Source organism: Mixophyes fleayi, chromosome 3 (genome assembly GCF_038048845.1).
Source record: "Mixophyes fleayi isolate aMixFle1 chromosome 3, aMixFle1.hap1, whole genome shotgun sequence".
Classification (NCBI taxonomy): domain Eukaryota; kingdom Metazoa; phylum Chordata; class Amphibia; order Anura; family Limnodynastidae; genus Mixophyes; species Mixophyes fleayi.
In genome coordinates this window covers 20184642-20198448 of record NC_134404.1, presented here as the reverse complement: position 1 = coordinate 20198448, position 13807 = coordinate 20184642, and the positions used below count along the sequence as shown (strand labels likewise).

The 13807-nt window shown below is 43.7% G+C and overlaps 1 protein-coding gene across 2 annotated transcripts in view; it reads left to right on the top strand.

Annotated features, from left to right (window-relative positions):
- ELP3 (elongator acetyltransferase complex subunit 3) overlaps window positions 1–13807 on the top strand; it is a 98558-nt gene that overhangs the window by 17744 nt on the left and 67007 nt on the right. For both annotated transcript variants that reach the window (XM_075201181.1, XM_075201183.1), the window contains exons 3-7: window positions 928–1066; window positions 3029–3099; window positions 4691–4754; window positions 6772–6840; window positions 7440–7594. In XM_075201181.1, coding sequence (XP_075057282.1) covers window positions 928–1066; window positions 3029–3099; window positions 4691–4754; window positions 6772–6840; window positions 7440–7594 — 498 coding nt within the window. The remainder of the gene's footprint in view (window positions 1–927; window positions 1067–3028; window positions 3100–4690; window positions 4755–6771; window positions 6841–7439; window positions 7595–13807) is intronic.

The following is a 13807-nucleotide window of genomic DNA, read 5'->3' as shown; positions in this document are numbered from 1 at the left end:
GTTTTTTCATCTACTTCTCAGTCTGATCTGCAGTCTATGGAAAAGTTAGATGTGGTTAGGGCTTTCCGTATTTATGTCAAAAGAACATCTCAAATTAGACGAACCGATTCTCTGTTTGTCCTATATGAATCTAACAAAAGAGGCTGTCCAGCCTCTAAACAGTCCATTGCAAGATGGATTACGGCAACTATTAGGCAGGCTTACATAAGAGCTAACCTTTCTGTGCCAGAGAGACTTACGGCCCATTCCACCAGATCGGTAGGGGCGTCATGGGCAGCAAGAAATGAGGCTTCTGCTGACCTGCTTTGCAGGGCAGCCACCTGGTCTTCTGTCCACACATTTACCAAATTCTATCAATTTAATGTACTCTCTTTCGCGGATGCAAATTTTGCTCGTAGTGCTATACGAGCGGGCTTTTCAGAGCGGTCCCACCCTTAGGGGGCTGCTTTAGAACGTCCCCATGGTAAGCAGTGTCCCCCAGACTGGATGAAAGAGAAAAGAGGATTTATGTACTTACGTTAAATCCGTTTCTCTGATTCCGTCTGGGGGACACTGCGATCCCTCCCTTCTGCCTTTCCTCTGTATGCTCTTGGTTGATTGACCTATCTCCTTAGGGATTTTTAATTAACTGGGGAGGAAGAGGAAGGGGGATTGTAGAGGGGAGGGGTCTGTCAGCAGTGTTAAAGATTAACTAGCTAGGTGCCAACTCCCGTGCTCCCCTCCACAACCCCATGGTAAGCAGTGTCCCCCAGACGGAATCAGAGAAACGGATTTAACGTAAGTACATAAATCCTCTTATCTGACATGATTTGGGAATTAATATGGATATTTAGTGCGCAGGGCTGTTATGTACCTCTCAGACTTGCTGCCGGCACGGTATTACCGAGAACCAGTTTCCGTAACTGCCTTTAATGTTCCCTACTGCAGGCTAAAGACGAAAACATCAGCCAAGTACGGTCTATCGTCACAGCCGCGGCTTGTGGACATCATCGCCGCTGTGCCCCAACAGCACCGCAAGGTTCTTGTGCCCAAGTTAAAGGCAAAACCCATCCGCACTGCCAGTGGGGTAAGAAAACCGTCATCCCTTCAATGCCTGTACAGGCTGTCGTTACTGTGCAAGATTTGTTTTGTTGTTTTTATGTCTGCTCCATAAAGGGAGTGTACAAGCCCACCGATTTTAAAGGGATTTTCCTCTTTTAGACAGCCCCTCTTTAATATATCATGTCCTAATATAGAGTTTTATGTCTTCACTAGAGTTCTTTCAGCACGGCTCAGTAGAGCTCTGCTGACGCGCTATGTATAGGTGGTCGTCCATAAGTCTGAATAGAGGGAGGGGTGCAGTGTCATCACTTACACCCCCTATTTTACAAACTCCCCCCCTGATTGCTATCAACATATCAACAGCACTAATTAGTATTTAATGCAGGAGAGAGTGTGTAATCCCTTGAAATGTAGCTCATCCTAAAACTGAGTGTGCCCAAACGGAAAGGAGTTTTGCTAGAAACGTAAACCACCGCTGTTGGGATTCTTACCAGTAATTAAATGGCAGACCCCTTCTGGATTGTGATGACCCCCATATTAGTAGTAATAAAGTCTGAACTGACGTCTGTTCCTGATTGGCTAAACAGGTCGCCCTGTTTCATTGTTTACACTTGAGCCCATTCTAACAATGCTTCTCTGCCTCCCGATATCTTTACATGAATGTTCTACTCGGACAACGAGAGGTACAATCGTGACCACTGAACAATAGCAACAACTGCTCAACTCATCTGTGTGCGGCTAAAGGACATGTCCATATTTGTGGCAATTTTAAAAAATATATATAATAGACAATAGGTCTGTTTTTCTAAATATAATCCCTTGCCTGTGTGTAATTGCTTGTTAGATACTATATTGGAGGGTGTATCAAACAGGCACCAGAAACCGCAGACATACTGCAGCCTGCTGTCATGTCTTCAGGGTGGACACTTTACAGACTTGTCCTATTCGTGTTGTACGTTTCAAACGTTCTGATGTCGGCACAATGATGAGAGAGTCCACCCCAAAGACAGAGCAGGCTGCATAGTTTTGTGGTATATGTTAGATACACTTTAACAGAATGTATCTAACAAGTGATTAAAAATAGGCAGAGTATAGGTTCTACGGATGCTGGAATTAACTTATTAGAGGGGAATTTAAAGATTTATTCTGTTATGTACAACTCCCGCCACCTTGTCACATCTCGCCCTCCCCCCATTTTTATTTAGAAAAACAAAACAGAGGTTTTGTTAGAAAATAGACCCCCATCTTTGAAAGCGAACTTCTCACCTACACACGGTGGTCGGAAGCCATTTCTTGGGCTAGTTCAGTATGCAGCTCATCCGTTTGGAACCAGTGAAATTACCGGCTAATGTTCATGACTTTTTGTTCAGCTGACAAAATGGCTGCCTCCGTGCGTATATTGTCGGCGACACGCACTTTCAGGGTTTGAGAATAAACTTTCCTGAGTTAGTTTGGAGATGTGGAAACTGGTAAATCCCCACTAAAGTGAATATGAAACGCTTCTTGTAACATTCACAAATATACTGGCGGCTATAAGAAGAATGTTGGTATTTGCCATTTTCCTTGGTTTGTTTCTTCAGGCTGTTATTAATGATTTATAATTCTGCACAGTGACATGTGACTACTATGGCAACCACAGTCACATGGCACATTGAGTAGTAAGCAGAGAGGCTTTGGAATGTTCCTCTGAGCTCTGCCTGCTCTATGTAATGTAAAATCCTCTCCTTCCGCCTTCACATAATATGCCGTGAGCCTGTGTGTGACTGGCAGCCATACTTTGTAACCTCCAGAGAGACTTTGAAAAGGAGATGATTTGTAGAAGGATAGCTAAGAAAAATGACGAATGCTTAAAAGGTGCTTAGTTTGCTGTTTAAAGGAAAAAGAAAAACGTATGTGAGATTGCTGCTTTATATGTAGTGGTCCTTTAAATACAGAAAATAAATGTACTTATGAGAAGTATTTGAACCTATTCCTCGTTCCATTGTAGATCGCTGTGGTCGCGGTTATGTGCAAACCCCACAGATGTCCTCACATCAACTTCACTGGGAACATCTGTGTGTAAGTACCACCAATGTGTCTTCTGTGTGTATCAGGATGTAAGTAACAATCATCCAGTTCTCACCGAGTTCTAAAATCTGTAAGTGAAATCTCATGTGACGGATAACACACTCTGGGCCTGATTCATCAAGTCATGTGTTCTAAGCGCAACCCACGTTTAGTATAATACATTAGTATTTAGCAAGGCACGGATCTCTAGATACATGTGCTTTTGACATCGGGGGGAGATCTGCTGTGCTCTACACCGGGCGCTGCAGGATAGGTCCAATACTTACGTGGAATATAAATTGCAAAAGAGCGCACAGGAAAATAGAGAAAATTAAATTAATATCGCACGTTAGTAACAAAGGCATAATTGTAAAACAGTTTTTTGGTATATATTTATTAGTATGATCTTTATGTCTACTGAACATAAAATACATTTTTGCAGTTGCTCCTGATTGCAAACACATGTTCTAGCATGTATATCAGGACTTAGACCAGCCCTGTAGCTGGAGCAAGAGATACGGCAGATAAACAAGTAACTTTGCGATGCCCAGAGCTGGATATGAACGGGGCTGTGTGCGCTTGAGTTTGGCACGCCCCTACTGTAAACTGGCTACGGTAAAACGCCCCTCCCCTGCCCCGTTCACTCCGCACAATCATAAGCTGTAGTCATCATCGTCGCCATTTATTTATATAGCGCCACTAATTCCGCAGCGCTGTACAGAGAACTCACTCACATCAGTCCCTGTCACATTGGAGCTTACAGTCTAAATTCCCTAACACACACACACATAGACACACAGACTAGGGTCAATTTGATAGCAGCCAATTAACCTACCAGTATGTTTTTGGAGTTAAAGCTGTAGTTGGGGTCCTTTGCGTTTGAAGACGCAGCCGACATATCTCCCGGTTCTGGGCGCGCGCAGAGTGATACCTACCTTGAGGGATCAGAACAAACAAGTTTTACTTTTTCACATATGGAGTAATTTTTGTTGAATAACAACGACAAAGTAAGTGCACCCATGATTCAGCAGCTTGTAGACCTCTGTAAGATATCGTCCTGTAACTTACATTAGTATGAGTTATGTAGGGTACGGCCATGTATTGTAGAACAGGATCTTTCAGTCTCACGTGTTGATCCCACAGACGGACAGTGACGTCTAATTGAGAGTGAACGAGAGAAGAAAGCTCTGGTTAGGTCACCTGTATGTGAGGTTGTGATCCAGCTAATGATCCGCACTTGTCTGACTGGTCAGAGGTTGTTCTCTCTCTTACAGGAGGGTAACAGTCACATGACATATTGTCTTTTTATTGCCCTGTAACACTAGCAGCCATGTGACTTATAGAAATATATCAGTGCTATGATCCTGTATATGTGAACTGTTTCATATGTTACTGTATATATATTGTGTTACCTTCACAGATGTACAGATATGTGTGTACTTACTGTGTACGGATATGTGTGTACTTACTGTGTACGGATATGTGTGTACGGATATGTGTGTACGGATATGTGTGTACTTACTGTGTACGGATATGTGTGTACTTAATGTGTACGGATATGTGTGTACGGATATGTGTGTACTTACTGTGTATCGTTCCGCAGGTACTGTCCCGGGGGTCCAGATTCTGACTTCGAATATTCAACCCAGTCGTATACAGGATATGAGGTACGTAAGACCTCGTCCTTCTGTGTATGACCTGTGCCCACCTCTTGGGGAATGCAGCTGAGGAAGTATTGACCGTATGGATCATTAATCCCTACAGAGAAGATGCAGCCAGTTCATAGGACATGCTGCCGTGTGTAGTGTGTGTGCTCTCTGTGTAGGTCTCAGCGATCCCTATTTATTGTCCCAGTTAAGATGCGTTCAGCAAGCAGTGACAGCACCTTCCACCTGCGCAAAGATAACCTAATTCCAGCTTGTCTGCGCTGTGTCTACACGGCTGTTAATGACTTGTCTTCCGGCTATGGATCAGGACTGCTGGGTAGCGGGCAAAGCGTTGACACAGAGACGCTGGATTCAACACAGGACAGCTGGGGAACAGATTAGAGTGTAAGAGACAATAGACAACAAGCAGTGATGTTTATTTGCTCAAGGGTCCTTACAAGGACCTTTACACACTACTTAGAGGTACTAGTGATCATCCGGAAGTACAGATGAGATACTACATTTACAATACAAAATACAGCATTATACACTGTTTCTGACATGTTGGCAGGGGGTAACCCAGCCCCTCGCCCCATCTGGCACCACAACGTCTGAGATATTACATCCGATGTTTAACATTAGGTTATAAAATATTCTCTAAACTTTAATTTAACACAATTCAAACTTCACAAAATTTACATCAATCTGTGATTTCCTAAATTACTTGCTGGTTCCTAATCTCTCTAAGACACAGGATGAACGGCTAATTATCCCCTCCTGGGCATTCCGGCTCACGCATGTGTTGGTCACTCAGATGAAAAGACATAATTAGTCTGGGATTTCCTTTAGAAAAGTTATAGAAACAAATGTCCTCCAACTTGGCATAATACCTCATAAATCAGTACATGAACCAGCGGCAGGACTTAACTCTTTCTTACGCTGCGCACTGGTTACTTACTTCGTTAAATACACTCCATCATTTCATTTAAAAATACATTCTTCACTACACTAACCCCGTGAATGCTGTTGCAACAATATTACTCTTCGGGGGTTGCAGCGCGCATTTAAAATACATTTATTTTTACTATATATATTTTTAAATAACTGTTTTACACACGCAGCGCTTAGCGGTAGTGAATTAACCCCTCCAGTGCTGGACATTAACCCCTCCAGCGCCGGAGCACAGTTAAAGATGGCCACCGCACATGTGTGGCGGACAGGACACTGGACCCAGCCACAAAGGTGAATGATATAAGAGCTGTGTGATACATGTACAAATACACCCGGGAAACGTTTTCAGGATCTTCAGATATTTGGGATAAAACTGCGATTGTGGGGGGGGGGGGGGGAGTATTAATTTTATGCAGACCAGACTTCCTGTTTGTGAGTCTATAGAAGACGTGTGTCGGGAGAGTCCTTAAAGCAAAAAAATGAGTAAGTTTGCTCCTGGGCAAAACCATGTTACAATGATGAAAGGGTTAGAAATTAGTTTATTATTTTGCACATAACTTAAATACTGGCTGTCATGTATCACACAAATACTTGAAAGCTCTATTTTCACTCTGAAATTTAAAGTTCATCTAGGACATTTCCTACCTCAACTATAAATCTGTTCCCGCATTTTAAATTTACCTCCCCCTCCAATGCAACATGGTTTTGCCCAGGTGCAAAGTTACTCATTTTTTTATGCTTTACTTTCCTTAATGACTCAGGTCCTTAGTGTCTAAAGTGCTGCATGGTCACATTCATAGCTGTTCTTTAGGAACGAGTGTCATAAACTAATATTCATGAGAATGTTGTCTGTCCACAATGGCGACCTCCACTGTGTACACGAGACGTTAGCAGTATTTGTAGCGTCTTTGGCACCGTAGACGCTCAGCTGACATATCTTGGTGTTTATGCTTCTCCCCGAGTCCTGTGTGTTACAGTAACATGAAGTCTGCTCTCTGTGTAATAACCTTTGTTTCAGCCTTATCCAGAACACTTTATATCTGTGAAGAGTTTAAGCGCCTGATTGCGTCTCCTTTTGTCTCTCCAGCCAACATCGATGCGAGCGATCCGCGCCCGCTACGACCCCTTCCTGCAAACTCGACACCGAGTGGAACAGGTACAGTCCCCACGTTTTCCTACCAATAAATGCAGGGACAAGCTGGCTCTATATATAACATCCATAATGATGGTTTAGGTGTTTCAGAGCCTAGAAATATATATTTATCGATTTGTTTTATAGATACCACATTTGGAGTAACAAGTGAATACCCTAATCTAGATATTTAGCATATACTTATATGGAGCACCATTTGTTTTCTTGTCTGCCTGGTTGTGCCCCGCACGGGATTATATATATATATATATATATATATATTAAACATAGTTTACTAGGCCTTCCGCTTAAGGAAATATAGATTCTGCTTAGTGCGTTCTGGTTCAAAATGGAGGCGCACGGGGAGAACTGGAAATCTGATTCCCCTGACAGAAAGTGTTCCTGTGAGTAAGGTGTTACGTCAAATGGTTTTGTGTTTTGTTTCTTTCTTTTGTTTTTTTTTTCCCCCTTCAGAATATAAATCTGTTGTTTACAATATTTTCTGTCAGAAACCTCCATAATTGCACCTCATTGTCGTCCCCTGAAATATAATTGTATGACATAATTAGGACGTGAATGGCTGGCGCGGTCCAGTAATTACGCCGATCGTTGTTCCCTTACAGCTCAAACAGCTCGGACACAGCGTGGACAAGGTGGAGTTTATTGTCATGGGGGGGACATTCATGGCCCTTCCAGAGGAATACAGAGATTATTTCATCCGCAACCTGCATGACGCCTTGTCCGGGAACACTTCCAACAGCGTCTCGGAAGCCGTGCGGTAAGAGAGATATTACTCGCGTGTTACTGGTGTATTTCAGTCCTCTCCCCCTGATTTGTGTGCTTGTTGTGGTTTAATCTCTGTTCTCCTCCAGACTCAGGATCATTATAGTACAGACAAGATGGGGGGTGGCCGATTATTTTTTTCTCCTTTATGGAGGTTTCCTGGCTTTGGCCGTTCTAGTTTATTTTATTTATTTTTTGTTTTGTATTAAATTAATCTTTAGAAGAAAAACAATAGCTGTCAAATTTTAATAGGATAGTAGTTTTGTCTCGTAATATTTCATATGTACCACCAGAGGGCGCTGCTGCATGCACTGAGAAGGGCACGTATCCGATTTTCCATACTTTTATCCAAGCTGTGTAAACTTTCCGCATGTTTGTTTTCACTGCAGCATGTTTATAATGTTGTAGTTTAAACATCATCGGTATGAAAAAAGAATTTGTAATAACTTCACATTCCAAACACAGGCAGTGGTGCATCAAACAAAGCATCCAGATTTCTACCAGAATCCTCACAAAACTCCTGTAAGAATATTCTGTGTATACCAGTGGTTCCCAAATTTTTTCAGTTCGCGGCACCGTTCGAGTCTCCATAATTTTTTCAAGGCACCCCTCCAAAATAATTACTGAGCAGTCCTGTTTTATAAGTAGTTGGGTCAAAAAAATGTAATAAGTATTTAGGTCAGGACAGAAATACTTAGTAAGTTGTTTGCAAAAATAAAACACATAAATCCAAGGGAAAAGAATAATTTTATATATTTTTTTCAATTATATTTCTGTCAAAGAATAATTTTACAGCAAATACTAAGAGGAATAAGATCAAACAAAATAAAACAACAACAAGTACAAAACTCATCACACTGTGCCCCCCTTCGTCCACACCCTCTGTGCCCCCCTTCGTCCACACACTCTGTGCCCCCCTTCGTCCACACCCTCTGTGCCCCCCTTCGTCCACACCCTCTGTGCCCCCCTTCGTCCACACCCTCTGTGCCCCCCTTCGTCCACACCCTCTGTGCCCCCCTTCGTCCACACCCTCTGTGCCCCCCTTCGTCCACACCCTCTGTGCCCCCCTTCGTCCACACCCTCTGTGCCCCCCTTCGTCCACACCCTCTGTGCCCCACTTCGTCCACACCCTCTGTGCCCCACTTCGTCCACACCCTCTGTGCCCCACTTCGTCCACACCCTCTGTGCCCCCCTTCGTCCACACACTCTGTGCCCCCCTTCGTCCACACACTCTGTGCCCCCCTTCGTCCACACACTCTGTGCCCCCCTTCGTCCACACACTCTGTGCCCCCCTTCGTCCACACACTCTGTGCCCCCCTTCGTCCACACACTCTGTGCCCCCCTTCGTCCACACACTCTGTGCCCCCCTTCGTCCACACACTCTGTGCCCCCCTTCGTCCACACACTCTGTGCCCCCCTTCGTCCACACACTCTGTGCCCCCCTTCGTCCACACACTCTGTGCCCCCCTTAGTCCACACACTCTGTGCCCCCCTTCATTCTTTTGCCCCTCCATTGCTGTTTCCTATCACTATTTCCCCTCCGTTTCTTTACTTGGCCTTCTTTCTTCTATTTCTTCTGTCTTCTCTTCTGTCATCTTACCAATCCGACAATGCCCGGGACCCAGCATCCTCCTCTCTCCTGCTTCTTCTCACTGAATGTGTCGGATGTGATGACGTCACGCCCAACATTCTATGAGAAGCGAGGCGGGAGTAGGATTCTGTGTCCCTGGTGCCACGCGGATTGGTAAGTGATTTTTTTTTTTCTTTTTCTTTTCTTCCTGACCACGGCATCCCTGTGATAGCGCCGCGGCACCCCTGGGAGCCGCGGCGCACACTTTGGGAACCACTAGTGTATAGGATGTGCGCCCTCTAGTGGCTGCAGCTGCAAGTGTAAAATGTCATTATACAAATTAGTGACGTTTATGAATTGTACTTGGGTGTTCTGTTGTCCACCCGCTTCCCCTGTACAATGTGGCAGCACATTGTTTAACTATCATCATCTGCTATTTATATAGCACCACTAATTCCGCAGCGCTGTACAGACTCACATCAGTCCCTGCACCATAGGAGATTACAGTCCACATTCACACACACACAAACACCCCCGAGGGAGGCTAAGATCAATTTATTAGCAGCCAATTAACCTACTAGTAGGTTTTTGGAGTGTGGGAGGAAACCAGAGCACCTGGAGAGAACCCACGCAAACACGGGGAGAATATACGAACTCCACACAGATAAGGCCATGGTTGGGAATCTAACTCATGACCCCAGCGCTGTGAGGCAGAAGTGCTGACCACTGAGCCACTGTGCTGCCCATAAAAACTTACTTGGCACACGTTCATAAAATCAGCGGATAGCCATTGACTAGAGTGCCATCTGTGTTAGCCATTCATGCATAGTCTCATGTTGCCATTATTATTCATGTGGCTATGGATATATTGCAGGGTACTGTGGGAAACATAAAGCGGAACACACACTTAACATTATAATTGTAATGTTCTAAGAGTTTTGTATTGAACATGTACTGATGCCATGTTAGAGGAAATCTTTCTGCAACTGAAGAAAGGAAATCCCATGCTAATTAAGCCTTTTTAATCTGTGAGTGACCAACACTTTCTTAGCCTGAATACACAGCACGTTACCTTTATCCTGTCTTCCAAACTACATGAATAATGCAACCAGCAAGTAATTTAGGAAATTACAGATTGATGTGAGTTTGATAAATCCAAGACTAGAGAATATATTACATCCTGATGCAAAATATCTGAAGTAATATCTCAGACTTTGTGGTGCCAGCTAGGATGAAGGGGCTGGGTTACACCCTGCTAACATGTGTCAGAAACAGTATATAAGAGCTGTATTTTGTATATTAACTGTTTTATACCATCTTTACTTCTGGATGATCACTAGTACCTCCAACTAGTGTGTACTGGATCTTGTAAGTACCCCTTGAGCAAATAAACATCACTCCTTGAAGATTCTGCCTGACATCTATTTCCTGCTGTATCCTGTGACCAACAGATAGAAGCTTACACTCTAATCCATTCTCTGGCTGTCCTGTGTTGGACCCAGCGTCTTTGTGTCAACGCTCTGCCCGCTACCCAGCAGTCTGGTGCGGGCAGGAGGTACCAATCGGCCCACAGCAAAGAGGCACCGCAGCAACTATACCAGCTACCCAGAAGTAAGTGGTTCCAGGTGCCGGTGAAGGAGCCCAGTGGTGGCAGCTGAATCTTCCTACAACTAGTGCACAGTTGGCATTTGCAGTCGGCGAGTGTCTGGTGCCAAGGTGACACCAGTAGGAGTGGTCAGTAACAGTCGGGTACTGACGGTGAGAAAGCAACCCAGATAAACCAGCAGGAAGAACATTCCTCTGTTCCCCCTTCCTCTCTACAGAGCGCGTGATGCATAAGCCCATCCGGGCACATTACCATCTATTTCTATATGATCATTGTCTGTAGCAGCTCTGTGCCCCTGCTTTGGATGACACTTTTGTTAGCGACCAGCTGGAGTAGGTGTGGAAGGGGGAAGGGTCCATACAGTGCTGGAGAAGGTCATGTTATTACTTGGCATTGCAGCATGCTTGGGTGCACGGAGAACATTCACTTCCACCTGTTGAACAAAGGCTGTTGGGTGCAGTCTCTTTATGTCGTTTCAGGATCTCTTGACCTGCCCAGAAGCCCATTTCTCAGGATTGGTGCATTTCTACATCTGCTACTATATCCCTTTTGCCCCATCACCCCCCCACTTTCTGATTTAACTTGTCTCTAAGCTTGTGATCACACCTCCAGTGCCTTGGATCCTAACTGTCCATTGTCCTTTGTGCTTCCCTGCTGTTGGTCATTCTAAGTTATAAGTAAATCTAATACTGTACAGTAGTCTGATCACTTCACCTCTGTGTAACATTCTTATACAAGAAAATTGTTTAGCAAGTAGAAACTTTGTTCACAGCTTCAAAACCTTGTCCTGATTAAACAATAGAGACCAAACCCCTAAATATCATCTCACTGCCATAGAAATAATTTCTAATAACAAATGTTTAAACTCTATATTGTTCATGTGGATTTTTTTTCCTTTGTTTTTTAAAAAACACATTAGGCTTAGTGTCTCCCCTGGCCCTCGCTTAATAACGAGCCTGATGCAAGTGACTAGGTGTTTACCATGTGTGATACCTGTCCAGCTAGCCAAATATTGGGCATGTACCCTGCACTCATTGGTGTGAGTAGGTAGGCTGGGTATCATCATATTTATTTATACAGTGTCAGCATATTCCGTAGCACTGTACAATTGGGAACAAACGCAGTAATAGAACAATTCCTGGGTAATACAGACAGACCGAGAGATAAGAGGGCCCTGCTCACAAGCTTACAATCTATGGGACAATGAGTCTGATACATGAGGGTAAGTGATACATATTGCATATTGGTCCAGACAGACTGCAAAGGTAGAAAGTGTATAGTGAACTATATGATCCAGTCACACAGCAATGTTGGTCAGAGGGTTGTTGTCTTGTTGGATCTGTGTAGAGGGTGGTAATAGGGTAACATATGAAGATTAAGATGGTGGTTGAGGAATATTATAAGCTTGTCTGAAGAGGTGGGTTTTCAGAAACCGCTTGAAGTTTTGAAAGTCTTGTGCGTGGGAGGGAATTCCACAAAGTGGGTGCAGCCCCAAAAAAGTCCTGTAACGGGAATGAGAGGATGTGATGAGTGGATGAGAGACGTAGATCTTGTGCAGAACGAAGGAATTGATTTGGGAGATATTTTGAGACAAGTGAGGAGATGTATGTTGGTGCAGTGTTTTTGATGGCCTTGTATGTTGGTAGAAGAATTTTATATTGAATTCTGTAATAAACAGGAAGCAAAGTAGAGACTGACAGAGCGGATCAGCAGTGGATTGTAAGCTTGCGAGCAGGGGCCTTCTCACCTCTTTTTCTGTTTTACCCAGTTTGTTTATTAGTTTATTATGTTTGTCCCCAATTGTAAAGCGCTACGGAATATGTTGGCGCTATATAAATAAATGATGATGATGATGATGGATGAACGATAAATATTAACAATTCACTAGGAACCAATAGCAACACGGAGGCACTTTATGTCATTTGTCTCCTCTCTAATACTGTTTTATGTTGAAGACCGTCTTTGATTTAAAAGCTATAGGGTCAGGACTATGGCTGCTGTAACTAACCAATGTTACCAGTGCTTTGGATGGTTACCATTACAAATTCTTACTTTTCTACTCTTATTTTTTCCCAAGAGGTTACATTTCAGTTGATTGCAAGACAGAAAACCACCGTTCCATTCTCTTATGAATACATTAACATTTATTCCAAATATGTTGTTTGCTATTTCAGATCTCTAAAGAAAACACAGAATTACCACTCCATGTTAAAAGACAGTGGTACAAAGTACATCCTCTGTCAGTCAGTAACCACAGCTGGGAACGATGGCTATCCGCAGTAAATAATCATTCCCCCGGCTCGTATGGTTAACTCTTGGCTCAGGCAGTTCTGTCTCCTCACTCAGGGCCTTTGTAATCAGACATGTGCGTGGCAGTCTGACCGGCGTGTCTGGGCTAATCCTGAGAGACATTGATTGCAGTAACAGAGATTGGATCGAGCAGGCTTAGGCGTAGGAAGCACGAAGAGGGTTAGGAAACATAGTGCTTATCTTCCTTCTTGCACCCAACAAAATGCAGAAAGCTCTTATCTCTCTGTAGAAGTCTGCAATTCTTCTTGTCAGCGACAGCAGACTGTGCCACGGTCCCCTCTCTGCATACCGAAAGCCACCAAGCGGCTAACTGATTGTGAAAAATAATAATGACCGTGCCGCAGCGTAGGATGAGTGAACAGGACTCAGCAGTCGGTACATTGTCCTATGTAAGACGCTGGAAGTATGATCTGATGTTGGACTCTTCCCTGCCGTTCACAACGGGCGCTAGCGTGAATTGTCTACGTCCTTACGGGTATTGATTGAAGTTGAGTTCTTTTGTTAAAATGTATTAACAATCATCTCCCAATCTTAAGAGGCAAGTAAAATTAAAAACTGTAAGTGTTAGAGTATTTGAAACACAGAGCACCCCTTTGTTCTACGAGTCCTAAATTAATTACCAATTGCCGCCAAGATCGCCCATCCAGTTAATTGACTTCCACCTGCATCTATTTGTAATGAGTGACAGGATTGTCACCAGCGCATGTAGGGTTAAAAGTTGT